Source organism: Piliocolobus tephrosceles, chromosome 4, assembly GCF_002776525.5.
Source record: "Piliocolobus tephrosceles isolate RC106 chromosome 4, ASM277652v3, whole genome shotgun sequence".
In the NCBI taxonomy this organism is placed as follows: Eukaryota; Metazoa; Chordata; class Mammalia; order Primates; family Cercopithecidae; genus Piliocolobus; species Piliocolobus tephrosceles.
This window is the reverse complement of record NC_045437.1, coordinates 133,263,209-133,284,801: the sequence shown is the minus strand read 5'-3', so window position 1 is coordinate 133,284,801 and position 21,593 is coordinate 133,263,209. Positions and strand designations below refer to the sequence as shown.

At 43.4% G+C, this 21,593-nt stretch overlaps 1 protein-coding gene across 8 annotated transcripts in view; it reads left to right on the top strand.

Moving 5' to 3' along the window:
• The window catches only part of CYFIP2 (cytoplasmic FMR1 interacting protein 2), a 145,191-nt gene that overhangs the window by 96,150 nt on the left and 27,448 nt on the right, over positions 1–21,593 (top strand). For all 8 annotated transcript variants that reach the window (XM_023218793.2, XM_023218797.2, XM_023218794.2 and 5 more), the window contains exons 24-26: positions 8,209–8,352; positions 9,516–9,606; positions 10,679–10,809. In XM_023218793.2, coding sequence (XP_023074561.1) covers positions 8,209–8,352; positions 9,516–9,606; positions 10,679–10,809 — 366 coding nt within the window. The remainder of the gene's footprint in view (positions 1–8,208; positions 8,353–9,515; positions 9,607–10,678; positions 10,810–21,593) is intronic.

The window sequence follows — 21,593 nt, the reverse complement described above, 5'->3', positions numbered from 1 at the left end:
GCTGGGAGATGGAGACTGAAGCTGTTCCTATTCGGCCATCTTGCTCCGCCCCCGGATAGTATAGTTTGAAGTCAGGTAATGTGATGCCTCCAGATTTGCTTTTTGCTTAGCCTTGCTTTGGCTGTGTGGGCTCTTTTTCAGTTTCATATTCCTTTTTGGATTGTTCTTTCTAGTTCTGTGAAGATGATGATGGTACTTTGATGGTGGGAATTGCAATGAATTTGTGGATTGCTTTTGGCCATATTGTCATTTCCACAATATTGATTCTACCCATCCATGAACATGGGATGTGTTTCCATTTGTTTGTGTCATCTGTGATTTCTTTCAAGAGTATTTCGTAATTTTCCTTGTAGAGGTCTTTCACCTCCTTGGTTAGGTATATTCCTAACTATTTTAATTTTTTTTCAGCTATTGTGAAAGGGGTTGAGTTCTTGATTTGATTCTCAGCTTGGTCAGTGTTGGTGTATAGCATGAGCCTTTAGGGTCTTCTGGGTATACAATCACGTCATCAGCAAACAGTGACAGTTTGATTTCCACTTAACTCATTTGGATGCCGTTTCTTTCTCTTGTCTTATTGCTCTGGCTAGGACTTCCAGTACTATGGGGAATAGAAGTGGTGAAAGTGGGCACCCTTGTCTTGTTCCAGTTATCGGGGGAAGCTTCCTCACTTTAAAAATGGGACTATTATAAAGTCTGCCTTGTAGTGTTATTTATAACAGATGAACCCATGTCTATAACGTCCTGGGCTTAGGAATAGTATTTGTCATTATTAAGAAGAAAAGGTCAGTGGATCAGAGCCATTTCCTGAGTTGGTCGTAGCTTCATCCAGAGGCTGTAATGAGCAAACTTTACACCCTGCATTGCATAGCACTTCCTTGCTTTTTCCTCTCTTAAATCACTTTTATTGGTTTTATTCTTTAATGTGTTTGCTCATTGTGCATAAATAATATAGAAAAGTTCAAAGATGACAGTAAAACTCATGCAACTCAGAAACTTGGGAATTTTCTGTGCATTTTACATGTGTGTTCTCGTTTTACAAACCACATAACAACTCCTTGAGATTGGCCTTCTTATCCCCATTGTACAACGGGAGAGACTGAAGCTCACGGGGGACGGTTTGGCCGCTCTCACGAAGCTAGGTCCTGGCAAACAATGGTATAAGCCTGGATCTGTTGGCCACTAGAGCTGGAGATCCTGGCTGGCCTCTTTGATGCTCTGCTGCTCTGGTTGTACCATCCTGTAACCTGTGATTCTTCAGTCCGTAGTAGCCCTTTGCTTTGTGGTTAGCTTCCCTTGAGAGGTAGGGCCAGGACTTCAAAGTATGATGTACTCCAGAATGGTGGAGCAGGTGAAGAACTAAAAGCTCTTACAGAGAACATCTAACCACCTGATGTGGTAGCATCAGGGAAGACATCAACTCATTTGGAGAAATATGACCAGCAAGTGTTTCCTCTTCTGAGCAGGCCCTACTCTGAAGCCCAGGTTCTTCTGCCCAAGAGCTCTGTCACTTAGGGATGATGCTAAATAAAACAAAACTTTAACAACTGGTCAAGTAATCAGAATTAATATATGAATCAAAACTTTAAGAGTATATTCTCTAAATAAAATAAATTATATAGAGTCTATCCTAAAACTGCCTCCCAAGTGACACAGATTGTGACATAAAGCATTCGTTCAATTATTCCAATAACTCCCTGGTAATTTTTTGGCCCTTAGAAGTTGTTGGTGTGATCTGTTTGGCTTGATTGTCACAAGCCCCTGTCTGAGGCAAGTTTGCCATACTCTCACAGTGCCTTCCTCGTTAAATCATATCCTTAGCACCCAGAACCCAGTGCTTTGCTGCAGCAAGCTGGGCACAGCTCAGCTGGGTACAGACCTGGATGCCAACACTGCCTGTCTGGGCTGACCAGGGGGATCTTGGTCCCTGTGACACCACCACCAATAGCACCACCCCATTCCCTGTCACCACCCCACCCTTCTGTCTGCATGGTATCACTTCCACAAGGTAGGTTACCCACCAGTCCAGAAGGCTTTTGTGATTTTGGCAACCAGTACATATGGAATTTCCTATGCAGAATTTCATCTTGTACCCAGACAAGTCTCAACCCAGACAAGTCACTTCATTTCACTTGGAATTCAGATTCCACTTCTGCTAAATGGGAATACTTGCACTGCCTTACCTGGTTTAGAAGGCTGAGAATGGTTCCCAAAGACATCAGGTCCTAATCCTGGAACCCGTCAATGTAACTTTCTTTGGAAAGAGGTCTTTGGAGATGTGATTAACTGGAGGACCTTGAGATGGGAAGAGGATCCTGGATTATGCTGGATCCTAAATGCATCACAAGTGTCATAAGGGAGAAGCAGAGGGAGCTTACACATGTAAGGGGAGAAGGCCATGTGAAGACTCAGCAGAGAAATGGGAAGTTTGGAATGGTGCAGCCGCAAGCCAGGGAATGCCGCCAGCCTCCAGTAGCTGGAAGAGGTGGGAAACAGATCGTCCCCTGCAGCTTCTGGAGGGAGTGTGGCCCTGATGACAACTTGATTTTGGCCTAGTGATACTAGTTTGGATTTCTGGCTTCCAGAAGCCTGAGAGAATACATTTCTATTGTTCAAAGCCACCAAGTTTGTGGTAATTGTTAGAGCAGCCACAGAAAACAATGTGGGCAGCTACGATGGAATTCGTATGTGAAAAATTCACGGAGAAGCATGATGTAATTGTGTGTCATCACACGAGTACTGATTATAAAGAAAAGTGATGACACATTAGTAGTTTTACCCAAGCATTCACAATGGATTTGATCCTGGAACTGAGAATTCATCAGTCCTTGGCGCCATCTTGCTCTGTGACCTTCCCGAGAAGGACGATGCTGCTATTTTATTTCTGCCATTGCCTTCATTTACCTGCAGTGATTTTGGAGAATTGAGCTGCAGCTCTTCCACCTAAATTAGAGAGCTGTATTTGTGTTTGTAGGCTGATGATATCCATTAGAGAAATTGTAACAAAAATAGGAAATTAGGAACAGTTTTAATTCCTCTTGGGACCTCTGAAAACAGCAATTGTGATTCCAGAGAGCAGAGATGCAAATTGCTTACAAATTCAGTTTGCCAAGTAAATAGGCCTTACTGTTTGAAGTGGCTGGCCATGTTTACCATCTGATGAGATAGAGGCCTATCTCAACAGATAGATGAAAAGTCTACATATAACATTTTAAAATGGTTAAAATGGTGAACTTTATGTGTGTATATTTTACCACAACATTTTAAAGTTCATCTATAGATAATATTACAGTGCCCAGGATCTGCCAGATTATACTCACCATATTTTTTTCTCTCTTTAAAAATACTTTTTTGCTTTTTTTCCAGAAAATGCAGGTCTGCGTCACACAGTAATAACGTGGCTCTAATTCCTGAATCAGGGTTGTTTATTTCTTGAGATCTCATAAAGCTATCTATTTTGTGTAATGTGGATTTAAACAAGCTTGATTTTAAGTGATCCATCCTAACCAGGTAGGATACATAATTAGTTTCCCATGAGGCCCATTGGTTGGAACCTATCAGTTAGCAGGATTGGTTCAATGCCAAGTTTCCAATGGCTCACGTCATGTTGCATTTTTGTTTTTCTTCACCAACCCTCAGAAAATGCCCAGGCTCCCCTATTCCCACATTTTCTCAGTAGGGCCCAGCCTCCTATTGAGCCAGCAGGTCAGATGGGTGCCCTCCGGGGGTGTGTGTGTGTACTTTTCAGCATGCATGTGCATTTCTTCTTGCATGCGTGTGGTATATTTGGGGGAATGAGGGGTCGGAGGAGTTTTTGTTTTCATCTTAGGAGATTTGAATTCTCCTCATTTCATGCTGGTCTTTCTCACATGAAATGCATCTTGGGCCATCAACTAAAGCTTAAACTCCCAGTCTGGACCAGAATCCAAGTCTGACATAGGAATGTCAACGAGAGGCCTCCAAAGTGCACCGAGTGGGTGTGTAGGGGGCATTTTAAAAATCTTTATGTGGTAAAACAATTCCAATACTATTCTCCGCCTCTGCCTAGATCTGGGAATTCCTGCTGAACAGTTTCCATATATGTAAATGTGTGTTTATTTGTGCTTGCCAGGAAGTGTTCAGGGAAGCTTGGTACTAGAAGCTCCTTGGGTGGGGATGAGGGTTTAGGAGACCACTCAGAAGGACGAATGTCCAGGAAGAATGCATTTCAACTTGATCCTCTAGAGGAAGCATATCTATCCCTACCTCCAGCCCTTTACAGGAACCTTATAACAACCTTGGTATAAGATACCTGCAATGAGGAGGGACTCCACCCGGTACAATCTGCTGGTGAACATCTCCCCTTTCTATGATGTTCTTAATGTTGAGTCAAATCTGCGTTTTTTGGTGCATTCTATCAACTAGTCCTGGCTCTTACCTCTAAACTATCACTTTGTGGGGTACACACTGTGTTGTATAAAATTACACCCCACCTATGCACTGCCCTCTTTACAATCAGAGAAGCGTAGCTGTCGCCAAAGCTGCTGGGGTGAAATTTGACCAGAAAGCTGCGTTTTCATCTTTATTTACCAAGTCATCAAACAAAATAATATTAATGGCTATTATTTCAGTGAGCATTTCCAGTGTGCCAGGCCCCATGCTGACTGCTTTATATATGTGATCACATTTAAACTTCCAACAACCCTACTGGATTTGGTATTCTCTCTACTTAGGGGAAATCGAGGTTTAGAGGGTTTAGGTAATTTGCCCAAGAGCATCTAACTAGTACATTTGAATTTGAACTCAGGTGTGCCCACCCCAGAGCCCATCCTCTAGACTCAGACAAAGCTAGAAAAGAAGTCAGAGAATCAGACAGATAATATACGTAGATGATTGCTTTTTGTACCCTCCAGAGATATCTATTTGAAAGCTCCCTGCTACTCAAATTCCTTTCATTAAATATTTGAAAAGGGGACAAAAGAGAATGTTCTGAGAGCTTTGCTGGGTTTACAGGAGAAGCCCAGAGTCCCTGGTGTGGGTGGGGAATGAGAAGGCTGTTAGGGCCGTCCATGAACACCAGATTCCCATGGCTGTGAGCACAGCCAGGTCTTTGTCACCTGGTACCTGTGCTGGCTTAAGCCGCAGCCCTCTTCAGGAAAAAATTTAAAGCAGGTTTCTGCTTTTTAACCTTTGAAAATCATGTTGGGAAGGTGAATTAAGCTATGACATAGCTCAGTGAGATTTTTAAATTTACTTCTTTATTGCGGTACAGTCATATTCAGTAAGATGAACTGTCTTTGTCAGTTCAGCCTGCTATGACAAGAATACCATAAGCTGAGTGATTTGAATAACAAACATTTATTTCTCACAGTTCTAGTGGTTGAGAAGTCAAAGATCAAGGTGCCAGCAGATCCAGTGTCTGGTGAGGGCCCACTTGCTGCTGTGCAGATGGCCTCTCTCCTCACTGTACCCGCCCATGGCAGAGAGGAGAGAGACAGTGAGCACTCTTATCTTTTCTGATGAGGGCACTAATCCCACTCGTGAGGGCTCCACCCTCATGGCCTGATCACCTATCAAAGGCCCACCTCCTAGTACTATCATATTGGCAGTTAGGATTTCAACACAAGAATCCTAATTTGTTTGTGATTAAGATTCCAAATCCTAATTTGGAAGGGATGCAAACATTCGGTGCACATGGGCACAGATCATAATTGTATGTACAGTTCTGTGAGTTTTGACAAACACATCTATGTAGTCAACAGCCCAATCAGGATGTAGAGCTTTTCCATCATCCTAGGAAGTCCTCTCGTGCCCCTTTCCAGTTAGTCTCCTCCTCCCAACAGAGATAAGCCATGGCTTGTTTGGTGATTGCTATGTATACCTTATCTCCAGAGAGGGAAACAGGAGAATACAGAGTGGGGCTTTGCTAACAAGGCAAAAACTAAGCTGCACTCACTTAGAAGAGTACACGCCTCCTAGCATTTTGCATCCTGTGTGCCTCACTCACCTCAACCTAGTCCCAGCCCTGTTTGACAGGGTGGCCTGTGACAGAGGCACTAAAATAGATTTGCTTCATACCTAGAAAGTGACATGGCCTGGCCCCACAGTTAGCCAAATCAACTCAGCAAGTCATACACTCCAAGGATTTGCTGAACATCGACTTCAGTGAACATCATACTCTTAAGTCAGTTCCATTTTCTCCCTATGTAAGCCATTCCTGGCCCATAGATTTCAAAGCTAAATACAAAAAGTCCCTCCCCTAGGTTCAGGCAGAGTTTGTTGTGACAGCTCCTCAGTGTCATATATAAAACTTTGCTCTTTCTCACATTCCAGGCCTCCCAATAGCTAGACACGAGCTCACCAAGTGAACTATTACTCAACCTGGTGAATGAATGTGTGTTCTAATTCTTCACAAGTCCTTGCTATTAGTGGGAACTCTAATTGTGTTCTTCACGTATCCTTGTTATTAGTGCATATTTGTGATGCTTGTTTTGTCAAGTTTAGAATAATTCATATATACGTACTTAACTCAAAACTTAGACTGAACTCAATTAAATATTTTCTTGATGGCTCCAAAGGGAGTTGAAAATCTTGCAGTACTCCAAAAGCATCATGAGAATTTTCATTTAACTGATGTAGAATTTCTAACTAGCTAGCTAGTAGAGCATTTCAGTGAATAGAATATCTTATGTGGTCATCCCATAAATTGCATGTTCCATGTACAAGATTTTTGCAATTCCAGTTGGGAGAACTATACTCAGAACTAAGTTTTGGGCTGGGTGCAGTGGCTCACGCCTATAATCCTAGCATTTTGGAAGGCTGAGGTGGGCGGATCACTTGAGGTCAGGAGTTTGAAACCAGCCTGGCCAACATGGTGAAACCCTGCCTCTACTAAAAACACACACAAAAAAATTAGCTGTGCATGGTGGAGGGCACCTGTAATCCCAGCTACTTGGGAGGCTGAAGCAGGAGAATCGCTTGAACCCCAGAGGCAGAGATTGTAGTGAACCGAGATCACATCCCTGCACTCTAGCCTGGGTGACAGAGCAAGACTCTGTCTCAAAAAACAAAGAAACAAAGGAAAAAACCTAAGTTTTGAATTAAAACCTTATGTAAAAAACTGAGTATCATTTATATAAGAATTCAGCTTCCAAAATACACCATGGTAGGTGGAGCATGGGCTTTGGAATCAGCCATACCCACTTAAAGTGAGTGCAGGCTGCTTCCCACCTGAGCCTCAGTTCCCTCGTCTGTGAAATGGGACTAATAATGATATAGATCACATAGGTTTGTTGGGTGGGTTAAACAAGAATGCACCTGGAGGGCTTCACAAAGCCTGGCATTAGGTGCTCCGTAAGCAGCATTTCCAGAACAGAGCATTAGAGTCAATGATAATTTTACATTCTCACCAAATAAGTGAGACCAATTTAGGGCCTATAGTTTGGTTGTATATTCTCAGACAAGGATCTGAAAGAGATCCTTCAAGTTCAGTTATGGCGTCTCATGGGGTCCAGAGGACAATGGTGGTAGCCAGGGCTCTGGGTCCCCAGCCAGCACCAAGCCAGAGCAGCTCCATTTTGCCTGCTTCACATATGAGCTTCCGTGGCATCTTTCCTTCGGATTGCTGCTCTTAAAGTTAGGAAACCACTGACTTAATCCAACCCCTCATTTCATAGATGTGGAAACTAAGGCTCAAAAACCCTAAGGCAGTTGTCGTGTGCACTCAGCAGAGGTCTCCTGACTCCCAGGCCTGTGTGTTCCCAGGACTCCGCCTGTCATAGATGGAAATAACTAACAGTAGAGGAAAGATGACAATGTTGAAGCAGCTGTTGAGTTTTCACATGGTTCTTCCAGCCAATGTCTAGTACTAGAAATGCCTCTTAAGAAAGGAAATTGGCTGTTAATCTTTTTCCCCATGGCTCCATTTGTGAAACTCTTGGTTTGGGTGTGGAACATCATAGGTGGCAGGAATCCCTATAAAAGGGATATTTGCTTGGAAGTGCTTTATCCTCTTCTGCTAGGGAGTGGCTGCCCCATCTGGTGACTGTGTGCCATCCTGTAGTCACTGACCATACCTCTCTCTGTGACCACCATTTTGCAAGCATTCATAGGGCCCCAGTGAGCACACTCGTAACACTGGGTTCCTAATTCTTCTGTCAGCAGAACATCTGCCAGGACTCCACCAGCATCCATTCAGTACTCAGGCACTTACTTTGCCACTCTGTTTTCCAGCCTCTCAACATTGCCTACAGCCACATCTACAGCTCCTACAGGAATTTCGTGGGGCCACCTCATTTCAAGACTATCTGCAGACTCCTGGGTTACCAGGGCATCGCTGTGGTCATGGAGGAACTGCTAAAGATCGTGAAGAGCTTGGTAAGGAAAGGCCTCAGTGTGGCTTGAGATGTGCCCATATGGGTTTGACATAAAAAGGTTTGCTTTTACTTTTTACCTTGCCTGTGAAAACAAATCCCAGGCACTGCAGCTCTGCCTGTAGAAACCGCTCAGGGAGTCCCTTGCCCCATCCCTGGATTGGTCTTACCTACCATTCTGTTACATTTCTGTGCACATTTTGACCTGTAGCTGTGCTCCTCATTTTCTGACCCCAAACTCCTTGTATTTGATGACTGAAGTCAGAAATTCTGATTTTATCCTTCAGCGCTTGCCACTGACTGCTCATCCTCCCCAGCTGTGTTCCATTATCTAATTTGAGCAGGGCGAATTCATGACTCCTGTGCTGCCATTTTCCACGCCCTTACCCACAGCACACATCTCTAATCAATCACCATGCTTCTTTCCCTTGGGATTTCTTGCTAAACACTGCTTCCCATACTGCACTGGCTTCAACAGAGTTCTGTATCCCTGTACCGCTATATCCCTTTACCACTATTTTGCATCTGCCCCAAATATGGTCATCTGAATTTCATTTAATTTCCTGCAACACTGCTGAAGGCCAGAACATTTAAGATGTTTATGAAAATTTCAAGTGACAAAAGTAATTTATAACCAGATCAGGAATAGCAAATAGGATTAATCTGCTAACTCCAATTCTTTGGCAGCAGCTTTGTGGAACCATGGGTCGTTAAAGATTGTGGAGCTAAATCCAGAGTAAAACAAGAAAATGTGGTAATTGATTAAAGATGTCTGCCTTGGGCACAGGAGGGATGAACATGCCATGAATTTTCCAGGCTGAAATTAAATAGCATGTTTTAATCTCCACAATTTCCTGGCTCCATTTCATTTTAGCTCTTAGTCTGAATCTGATACAAGCACCCTCAGCCCCAGGAAAGACCCTGCACCTAGAAATGTGCCCTCCTTGAAGTCTGTAAGCCCAAAAGAATAATGAGAGAGCTCCTTTTTCAGTCTTATAAAGGCTTATTTTCCCTTATAAAGGTCAAAGGGACTGTTCTCCACCTTTAGGCAAGCCTGCCCCTTCCTCTCAAAGGTCTCAACAAAACCTCCGTAGCCCGGAATTCAGCCCAGAGATGCACACTTGCTGCAGCAGATTATCTCACTCATCTGTACTCTTCTTTTGTCAGCTCCAAGGAACCATTCTCCAGTATGTGAAAACACTGATAGAGGTGATGCCCAAGATATGCCGCTTGCCCCGACATGAGTATGGCTCCCCAGGTTGGTGATAGCAAAATAATCCAGACCCATCCCATGGTGGGGAGGGAGGCTCTGACCATCCACCTTAGAGCGTTTGCTTCTCTAACATGCCAGTGAGCTGGCAGAGTACTGGCTATCCATCCTCCCCCGCCACTAGCTAGAGAGCCTTTTAATCCCTCTGAGCAATGGTATCATCTTGTCAGTGGAGGGAGATGATGCTTGCGGGGCCTGCCTCATGGGACTGCTGGGAAGTTGGAAGAGGACAGCAAATGTCAGTGTGTTTAAATAATGCAGAGCCAGGTTATTAGAAAAGGTACTTATGAGCTCAGCACCTCCAGATCTTCCTCCATCTGCATATTTGGGGAGACCGAGGCTCCAGGCGGTGATGCCAAGTTGACGTATCTAAGATAAGTCAGGAAATGGACATCTTTGCTGTTTGACCGCTGGGCAGAGAAATAATTATTTCCTTCCTTGAGAGTGAACTGAATACAGGGCCTGGAGAAGAGGGAAAGATGGCGACTGTGACTTGGCATCTGATGTTTCTTTTCAAAACCAAGATGTCTAGTGCTGGGTCTGCGTGATTGAGAATAGGAAAAAGATAAGGCTAAAATTTCTGGTGTTCCGTCCCAGCTGCCCTACTTACTACCTATGTGACTATGGGCGTGCCCCTTACCCTCTCTGAGCCTCATCTGAAAACAGGGGTAATAGTGCCTAGTTTGTGATATTGTTGTAGTAAATGAGATATTACAGATAAAGTGCTCAGCACAATATCTGACACCTACTAATAAATATTAATTCCCCTCATGATAGGAATTCAGGCAACTTTGGAGGGACTGGAAAGGGTCCAGTGCTGCCTCATTTGTGTGTGTGTGCGCGTGTGTGTTCTGAAAAAGACACGAGCCAGCTTCTTGAACTTTTTCCAGTACTGAGCCCTGAAAGAAATCTCACTCTGGGCCTTCAGAGAAGAGGGATGCATGGTTCGGCTTTTTGCTATCCGAGAGTCAGGTCTGGGGCTGCCACTCAGTCATTGTTTCCCATAGACCCTACTGAGCAGTGTCAACTTCCCACTGACCCATCCCGCTTCTTCTCCCAGGGATCCTGGAGTTCTTCCACCACCAGCTGAAGGACATCATTGAGTACGCAGAGCTCAAAACAGATGTGTTCCAGAGCCTGAGGGAAGTGGGCAATGCCATCCTCTTCTGCCTCCTCATAGAGCAAGCTCTGGTAAGTCCAGAGCCCAAAGGAATTGAGGTATCTCCAGGTTGGAGGGGATGCCAACTCCAACCAGATATTGAGGCTCCTGCAGCATCAATTTGTGCTCTTTTAGTGTAAGCTCACATGCTCTTTTCAGTTCATTTCCAGACAGACATGGATTCCAGTCCTGGCTCTCCCATTCACAATTAGCGCAGTTGTCTAGGTCTTAGTTTGCCATTCCCTCATGTTATGGAACCAAACTGGGGTCCACTTGCCTGGCGCAGTAGGGGACAAACATCCATGCCGAGGTTTGCTGTAGGAGAAAGGAGGGTGTTTATGTTTAGGGTACCAAGGAAGGAGAACTGAGCAGTTTTCACCTACGACCTCACCTCTCCAGTGGCTTGCAAACAAGGCTTTTTAGAGGCAGGAGTAAATTTCAGGAAAGCAGAAGTTTCAGGCAAAGTTAAAAGTCATTGTATGGAAGTTACACATTGGTTTAGCCCAAAGGGGCAGGCTATCTTGAAGTAGGTGGGGGCTTACAGTCATAGGTAGATTCAGAGAGTTTCTGATTTGCAATTGGGTAAGGAAGAGAAGCTTTAAAATTTAGGGTCAGCAGAAAAGAATGTTAGCTCTGGCTCGTGGGTATGATTTCTTCTAGGCCTCCCAGGAATAAGTTTAGAACAAAGAACTGCGGTCAGAGTTCGGCCTGCAGTTCCCTCTTATCTGAGGTCTGCATGCCAGCACATCTGTTTGGTGTGGGTCCAGGTTTCTGAAAAACAACTCCGGCTCATATGTGAAGATGTTATCTTTAATTTCTGTAGGGAATCAAACGTCCCATGATTCTAGCTTCCTTGGCTGTTGTGTTAAGTTACTATTACCTTCTTGCTTATCAGCTTGCTTATTTACTTCTTAGGGCTAGCTAGATGCCTGGAATTTCCCTTGAAGAAACTCAAGATTTTATTTCCATGCTTAGGTGGGGTGGTGCTGCAGGCCCCTAAGGGGGTTCCCTGCTCCATCTCACTCATTAGATAATTATTCCTTGGATACCTAAGGACAGGTACTGTGCTGGGGCATGTAGCAGTGTCCAGCCCTGCCTCCTGTCCTGTCCATATTTACGCTGAAATCGTGTGTCTATGGTTACAGCAAGAGCTAGGAGGGGGTGAGTGCAGGGTCCCATGGGAACAGGAGACAGAGAACTCGATGTGTTCTTGGGGCTGAGGAAGGACTGCTCCGGGGAGCAGGAATTTGCCTGGTGAAGCTGTCCCAGCCCGAGGGGAGAACATGCACTGTTATCTTCATTTTTTATGATGGGGGACAGTTGTTTTACCTTGCAGGATAGTTTCAAGGCTGGAAGGATACACCACACGTAAAGCTCATGCAGTAAGAACTAAACCATCGGTACATCGGTAGTGTTGTCATATTGAACAAAGCACACCCCCCATACATCTCCCTCTTAGGACCCCACAGAACCGGCACACTCTTCTTCCTGCATGACCACTTGGATTCGCTCTGCCTCACGGCTGACTCAGAGGCTGTACTCTCCTCCTTGCTCCCCAAGGTGTTCCCAGTGGGCCCAGTCCTACGGGTGTCAGGGTAACAGAGACAGCCTAGAGCAGAAGGAAACAGAAGGATGTTACTCTGGGGTGCATCATTCTCAGGACCTAGTGGGAAACTCTTTCAGCATCCATCCACTCATTCAGCAAGAGGCATGGCAAGCCTCTTCATTGCCAGGAGCAGTTCTAGGTTGTGGATAAATGGCCGTGAATAAGAGACAGAGTTTTACCATTTTTATTCCAGAGAAGGAAACGAGCAAAGTCATAAAAATCAGATTGTGGTTGCAGATGGGGAGGGGAACTGTGAAGGAATACCCAGGATTATAAGATAAAGGGAGAGTGACTGTGTCAGAGAGAGATGTGCTGTTTTTGAAGAGGATAGAGCTTGGTCTTTAAGGGACAGGGAGGACCTCATAGTGAGCTGGTGCCAAGGGGACAGAGGTAAGAGCCGTGGAGGGAGGCAGCCAGTCAGCAGGTCACTGGGGCCTCATGGGCCACTGCAGGATGCCATGTGAGCAGCAGGTGAGGGGGTCTGCTTGGCCGTTTTCAAAGGCCTGGGGCCTGTTGGGAGTGTGAAGGACAAGTCTCTTCCAGTCTAGAGCCCATCTTGGAGGCAGTAGGTGCTTGGACAATAGACGGGAGGGGAAAGGAAGAGCCTGGAACAAAGGTAAAGAGATAATGGAGCTTCTGAATCAGAGTCAGAAAGGATGCCTTGCCTCTAATTGTATTTGTGACTTGGGATGAACCAGTTCATTTCATCCCTCGGTGCCCCCATCCCTAAAATGAGTGACTTGGACCTGCCACTCTCAAACTCACCCTGAGAGGCTCTGAAATGGGGACTGTTTGCTCTTCCTCTATAAGGAGTAATTGCTTGTTACCCCTTAAATGGACTCTCCAGACAACTAATTGATAGGTTTTTTACACAGATCAGCAGACCCAGTTGCTATAGCAATGTAGCCTTCAGAAGTCACAGGAATACATAGGGACAACTTCTGAAGGCCTCAGGGGCACCAGGAACAGTGGAGGTCAGGGTTGGGGGGTCCCTGAAGCCTCAGTCCCTGAGTGTCTCCTGTTAAGCACCTCTCTTCATGAGGAACTGTGACTCAAAGACCATCAATTCAGCTTCCCCTATTCAGACTCCAGGAGGCAGACTATTGATGGGGGCTGCAAGGAAAGGACAACTTCCTCAGGCACCGTCTGGGTGGTCACTCACGTGTATCACTGAGGACAACAGGACACTCAGTATCAATGACCTTCAGAGCTGAGACAGACCCCCTACACATGAATGTTTCAACTCCTTCTATTCGTAAGTGAGAAAACAGAGAACCAGAGAGAGGAGGAACTCACCTGAGGTCACACAGCATAGCAGCAGCAGAGGTGGAAGAACTAAAGCACAGATTTCCAGTACTGATGATCCCAGTCCTTGGGGGCTAGGGGTCGGGGAAGGGTGGGGAACACAGAGCAGGGATTAGGCTCACTGAAGTCCACACTCCCCTTTCTACTTAGACAGCTGGAGAGATCTCCAAGCCTAGACAGTGCTTTCTGAGATTAGAACGAAGCATGAACTTTCTGGAAGTGTTTTTAAGTTTAGGAAGCTAGAATTAAATATTTAAATGACATACCAATTGTTCTCAATGAAAGAGGACTACTAATTGCCAAAAAAAAAGAAAAGAAAAGAAAGATGCCTAATGGCCATCGTAGAAGAAAGGCTGTATAAACTGTGGAATATTCATTCTCGTGGAAAACTCTGAAGCAGGTAAAAATAATAAGCTGATAAAGTTGCTTTGCACATACCAAGATAAAAAATAGTGAAAGATACAATATTGAGCTTAAAAAAAGTTTTAAGACACACAGGATGCCATAGATGTAAACAAAAAATAAACCCCACAAATAAGACTGCATTGAAAAAGATCTAGCAAAAAAGCATACCGAGTAGTTAACAATCATTTTCTCTAGGTATTAGGGAGGAATCCAGGATTAGAGGTCAACAGGGACTTTTTAGCTTTATCTGGAATGTCTTAATTTCTTACAAGGGAAGCATATTCATGTATTATTATTGACCTATCATTTTAAAATAGTTAGTATATGCTAGTTTTAGAAAAACTGGGAAATACCAGAAAGTGCAAAGGAACAAGTAAGAAATCTCTTGCCCCCTTTACTTTTCCATATTTTGTCTTTTTCTAATAGATTTTCAGAGGTCTTTCTGGTTGTAGGTTCTATAATACCTTCTCATTCTGTGGTTTGCCTTTTTCTAAAAAAGAAAAAACTGAGATTAATATATCATTGATAGGTAGAGGGATATAAATTGAACAGTTGATGACTTGGACAAAGGTATTTTCCTCATTAAGTTAGATGCTTATAAATATTTCTCAAAATTCAGGGTGCAGTATTAGTACAGAAACCCAGGTACCTGTGACATTATTTTTCTGGTTTTGGGTTTTTATAGGGTATTCTGGTGGTTTCAATTAAGATATTACAGTCAAATGCATAAATCTTAAGTGTACAGGTTGCTGAAGGCACATGTCCATGTAGCCCAGGTCTAGACGCAGAACATTTACAGTATCATAGATGGTTCCTTCATGCCCTCTTCAGTGTTCCGCAAGGAATCATGGTTCTGAGTTCTATTTCCAGAGATAATGTTGCTTGTCCTTGAATTTCATATAGAGTTATCTAGTATGTTTGTTCCGCAAGGAATCGTGGTTCTGAGTTCTATTTCCAGAGATAATGTTGCTTGTCCTTGAATTTCATACAGCGTTATCTAGTATGTTTTCCCTTTCCTTTCTGACCTCTGTCATTCAAGATTACATTTGAGATTCATCCATGTTATAGATGATCCATTTTTTATTACTGAATCAATTACTCTAGTATTCTCATTGCATGAACAGACTAACTGAATCACCCATTTTACTGTGGGTGGACATTTGGGTTGTTTATAGTTTGGTACTATTATGAATAATGATGTCATGAATATTCTTGTACATGTGTTTTGCTGTATGTATGCTCCTGTTTTTATTAAGGAAATACCTATTAGGTTAGCTTCAAAGCACTTTTGCAAATTATACCAATTTATACTCGCATGCAGCAGTATATGAGAGTTACAACTTCTCTGCAGCCTCATGAACAATTTGTCCCTCTTTAATCATAGCCATTCTGGCGGGGGATGTCATATTTCATTATGATTTTGATTTCCCTAATGATGCCGATTCTCCTTCCACATGCTACTAACCATTTGGACACCATCTTTTGTGAAGTGCTGGTCAACATTCTTCCCTTTTTAAGTCATCTTTCTTATGGATTTGTGGCCATTATATATTATGGATACATGTATTGTAGATATATTACTCTGGCTTGTGTCTTGGTGAATAGAAGTTCTTCAGGCTTAGTGTAGTTATTTTTTTCCCTTACGGTTGATACTCTTGTGACTTGTTTAGAAAACCTCTCCTACTCTCACGCATGAAGATAGGCTATCCTCGGAAAGTTTTAGAGGTTAGTCTTTCAAGGCTAAACAGACCTTTAAGTCCATATTATTCACCTAGAATTGATGCTTGTGTTTAATGGGAGGTATAAATCTTTTATTTACAGATTGTTCTGGCACTACTTCTTGAAAAGACCTTCCTCCTGCAGTCTGTAGTGGTAGTGCTATGTCTTTTATCTCATGTCCATAAATGGTCTGGTCATCGCAGCCTCTTAATATTTGTTGGATCTAATCTGAAACAGATAAAAATACTTAAATACTGATTTGTATCAGGTTTTTAAAGGAAATTCTTCCCTGGGAAATCAGAAAGTGGTCATTAGGGAAATAGCAATCACTAAGTTTTTGTTCAAATTTTGTGTGGTTTTCTAGACTTCGGGCCATTGTTTGTTATGCCAGCATATACCAGGAGAGGGACCTGTTTGTACATGTGAGGGAGGGTGGGCCCGTGTCCTTGGGAGGGACAGGGCCGTTTAGTCTGCCTTTTACTGTAAGGCCTCTTGCCTCTGCCTTCATCTCTGTTACTTCTTCTGTCCTTATTTTATTAGAGTGGACCACAGAAACACTCTAGTCAGTCCTTTGAGAGCATTACTGCCCTCACCAGAGATGAGGCAAGTCTAGACCCAAACTCACAGATCCAAATGCCAATCACATCTGGAAAAGCCCCCAGAGACCGTTTCTCAACCTCAGCACCACTGACATTTGGAGCCAGATAATCTTTTAGGGGGTTGCCCTGGGCTTTACAGGATATCAAACAGCATTTTTGGACTATATTCCAGTCGTACCTTTCATTGTGGCAACCAACAATGTCTCCAGATATTGCCTGACATTCCTTAGGAGGGCAAAACCTCCCCCTGTTGAAAACCACTCATCTAGTGCAACCTCACATTTTCTAGATAGGAAAACCGAGGCCCCAAGAGGAGCTGATTTTCCCAGCCTAACAGCTAGTGCAGGAGTCTGGATGAAAACCAGATGCCCCTTGGAATCCAAAGATCCTTCAGGTTAGCATATTACAGTACAGAGAGATGCCCAGCTGAGCTTTGCCAGTTGTTTTTGTTCTTTTCAATAGTTTCATCCCCACATCTGACCTTCTGTCTCCTACTTCTACCTTTTAATGTCATTCCTCTAATTGTTTTTATTACACAATTGAAATAAATTCATTGATTGAAAACTCAAAGAAGCAGAAAGAAAACAAAAACCACTTTGTCACCCTAAGATGACCTCTGTTCACTTTTTTTTTTTTTTTTAAGACGGAGTCTCACTCTGTTACCCAGGCTAGAGTGCAGTGGCGTGATCTCGGCTCACTACAACCTCCGCCTCCCGGGTTCAAGCGATTCTCCTGCCTCAGCCTCCTGAGTAGCTGGGGTTACAGGCATGCGCCACCATGCCCAGCTAATTTTTGTATTTTTAGTAGAAGAGATGAGGTTTCACCATGTTGGCCAGGCTGGTCTTGAACTCCTCACCTCAAGTGAGCTGCCCACCTCGGCCTCCCGAAGTGCTGGGATTACAGGCATGAGCCACCACACCCGGCCAACCTCTGTTCACATTCTAAAGGATATTCTTCCAGATGTTTTTATGTTCCAGCAGATTTTCCCATATAAAATTAGTAGTTATAAAAGCAGTACTCACCAAGGTAAGAAGAGTGACTACCTCTATGAGGTGTGATGGGTGACAGGGGCGTGGGAGAAGTATCTCTCACTTTTTAGACTTTATTGTTTAGATTTATTGCATTAAATATTGATTACTTTTTTCCTTAAAAGGAAAGACTCATATGTAGCAAATGTATACAATTCAAATGCATGGAAAGTAAAAAAGTAAAAGCCCCATCTCAACCACCCCTCTCAGACCATCACTCCATACACCCACCTGTGCTTGATCCAGGATGATTTTACCTGTCACTCTGAGAAAAGACTCCTCCAGCTGCCCAAGAAGTGTATCCTGTCCCTTTGCCCAGGCACCCACAAGTAATGCCTCTGGCCTTTCTGTATCAGTGTTTCTTAGCCCAGACACAGATTATGTTTTTGGTTGAAAACGATCCACGCTTTGTGGAATGGAGGCACTTTGACTCCCAATAATACCCTTCCTTTGTGTGACTTTATGATTTTTAAGTATATTTACATCTTTTCAGACATGGCTTTATCTGAAAAACAAACCTGTTAGTGTGAACATATCAGGACTTGGGGAAAAAATGGTCTGAGAGGTAAGAGTCACTGGTTCCACAGACAAGACCAAGAGCCCCCGTGGGCCAGGCACAGTGTGAGACTCCAGGGCATATCCCATCCCTGATGGCACTGTTCACCACCCACCCGCCGGTTTTCAGCATAGGGTTAGCCTCCAAGCCCTCCAGGGGTGGGGTTCAAGCCACCATGCCTGGCCAGATCCAGATATTTTCAGAGCTCCACACTTGACTCTGATGTGCAGCCAGAGTAGAGGATCTCTGATCTAGAAGCATCTTCTTGGACTAGAGCTGCCAGCCTTTTGACATGGATGCTTAGTTGTCACAGTTCTTGCCACATCTGCAGATCACTGGTTCTGTTATTTACATAATCCTTTTAATGAAACTTAATTTTAAAAGGAAACCATCACTTGCATTAAAAGAAAAAAAATCATCTCTTGCCATCGTTAGAAAGCAACCAGAATAATACATTCAACCAAAATACAGCAAAGTCATATAATTCCAGCTGCTGCCTGCCCAGATCTCTGAACACAAGCCCTACTCCCTCTTTGATAAAAACAAGATTAGTAAATATTAGGTGCTAACATGTGCTGGTTTCAAATGGAAACTTTCTCATTAAGGTTGTCAGAAAGATTGACAGGAAACTGAAAAAGGAAAGAACTTGCTCACTGTGTGGCTCATTACGATTAAATCACATTTCCTTGTATGCCCAATTTCCACTTTAGGAAATGCTAACCTTGGAAGACATTGGCATATACTTGAGGGAAGGGAAAGCCCACTTTCTAGACCACAGTTTCTTGGCTATAGATCTTTCCTAGTTGACTAGATATTATTCTGATCCAGAATAAGAAGTCTGTTATCCCCTCAACAATTCAGAGGACAGGGGAAGGGGTTGGAGATGAAACATAGTAATATACAGCACTATTCAAGCAAGGCATAGATTGACAGGAGAAGATCACATACAATCAGGTAAGATTAAATTACTGATAGATTTAGCGAGGGCTACCAAGAGCTGCTGGAAATGAGGGACCAGTGGAATAGGAGCAGAGGCACTGTCTCTCGGTTGAGGCTTCCACTGCACCTGGAGTCCCAAAGGAGGGCTGGAAGCTGCGACTTGTACATTCTGTGCAAGGGAGAGGGTCATGGTGGAAATGGGAAGCCTAATTTCTTGCCTGCCTCACAGGCTCTGTATCCTTGGGGCTTAATATCAGCATGCGGGAAACACATTATGTGCCTCCATATAAGGGAATGTTTAGAACACTAAGCTCCCTGATTAGGCCGAGCTCCCCATCTCCCTCCTGCTAGAAAATCCAGGCAGTGATCCCTTTGGGGTTGCCTGGACCTCCCATTTCCAGCTCCTTTCTCCACACAAAGACATAATGCATTAGTGTTATTTGTCTTTTTGTTGCCTCAAAAATCAGAGTTAAAGGTTAAGAAAATACTGGTTTGATTATTCTCTTTAGGAAATCAGCTAAAAATGGTAGTTTTTCACTTAACTGTGAACAGAACCCTAAAGGTAGAGTCTAATGCCATTCTGCATAAATCTGACATTCTTAGGATCATATTGAATCTTTTTAAAATAATATACACGGAATCTTTATGGTAGCCTGTAGCCAAGAGAAATCAAGTCTCCAGTTAGCCTCATAGACTAAGTGAGTTGGGAACACGTAAGGTTTTTGATATTTGATGGAATCCCTCAGTTTTAAAATTGATGTTCATCAGTTTTAAATTACATATAATACAAAAAGAAAATTAAGACAGAAAGCAATGCAAAAATAAAACATAAATCCCTTGAATTCTGATGTGACTTCCTTACAGTAAAATATTTTTTTGCATCCTGACTCTAGAAACCTTTTTTGCTTTTACTGTCAGCACAGCAATTTTACAGTAGACAGACCGTGGTTCTTAATCACCTACTGATTATTTCTCTTGTAGTTATCATATAGTGGGAATAACAAGCATTCGCATGGCACTTGGTACATGCAAAGTTACTGAATCCTAACTTTCACTTATTAACTCCTCCCAGAGAGAAACTTCTGCAGAAGCACAAGCTCCTGGCAGTTCTCCAAGGAGGGATCATTGAAGTTTGTTGTTTTTGTATAGTAATTGCATATTATTCACACTTTGGAAAACTCATCATGATTAGATCCTGGTTCCAAAAAAAGCTGTAAAAGAAATATTTTAAGAACAATTGAGGAAATTTTAGTCTTGACTACATCGTATATGATATTAGGAAAATTTTAAATTTAGGGGATCACGATTCTGCGGTTACACAGGAGGGTGTCCTTGTTTTTAGGAGTTGCATGCTTAGGTGTTGAAGGCTGAAGTGACTCAGTGTCTTCCATTTACTCTCAAATGACTCCATAAAATAAAGCAAATATGTCAAAGTGTTCATTGTGACTGTACGTCAAGGGTATAAGGATATTATTCCTTCAAATATTTTATATGTTTAGAATTTTTCCTAATGTGAAGTTGAAGTGGGAGACATAAAACCTGATCAGGGATCAAAAAGTTAAGAAGGAAAGGGGTTAAAGCAGACAAGGTCGTGATGGATGAAGAGGAAAGTCATGAGGGTTTTCGTCTTTTCCAGCTACTCTGCTAGTTGCTAAGATTTATTCTTGGTAACATATATCCCGGAGCTACATCTGGCCTCGTTTAAAAAATTTATAGAGGCATTTGCTAGCACCGAAGTCAGCCGTGACTCACAGGCTGACCACCTATTTGATTCACCATCAGGAAATACCAGTTTAAGATCCAAGAAAGGCAAATGAAGCCAGGGAAACTGGCCAGTCCAAATTAGAGGCCAGTGAGTGGCCTTAGGAGAACACCTCTGGCAGCCACCCTCCTCCCATTGGCCGTGGGGGGAAGGTTTGCCACCTGCTTCAGGAATACTAACACACAAGAATGCCTTCTCCCTATGCTCTGTTTAAGAGAAATGTCTCAAACCCAGCTCCGCTGAGGGTCACTGCCTTTCCATGCTTGAGCCGAGAGAGGGTCATGCCTTAGCATTAACAGCAAAGGGCTCTTCATACAATGATAAATCAGGTTTTTACTCTCCAGCTTAAAACTGACAGGTGGATTCTTGTTATTCTTAAAATTCAAACTCCCAACTTTGACCCACAAGGCTCAGAAGATTTCAGCCCTGCCTGTTCCACCAACTTATTATTACCACTCTGCCTGGCTGCACAACCCAACCGCATGGCATACTTTGGGGGTCAAGTTACAGAGAAAGAAACTGAGGTTCACTGCAGGTCTGCATCAGGGCAAGACTGAATCCCATTGTCCTTGGCTTCTACCTTAAGGCTTGTTGACGTTTATCACCTTGGCCTTGTAATTCAAGAGCACCAAGAACACCCCCTCAGTCCCCAAGAAAGAGCACCTCCACTTTCTATCACAGTATCTGAAATGCTGTTAGAGACTCACTCCAGGGGTTTGGAATGTTATCTGATCTTTATTTTTTATTTATTTATTTACTTATTTATTTTGAGATGGAGTCTCTGTCGCCTGGGCTGGGTGCAGTGGCACAATCTCGGCTCACTGCAGCCTCCACCTCTGGGGTTCAAGTGATTCTCCTGCCTCAGCCTCTTGAGTAGCTGGGATTACAGGTGAGCGC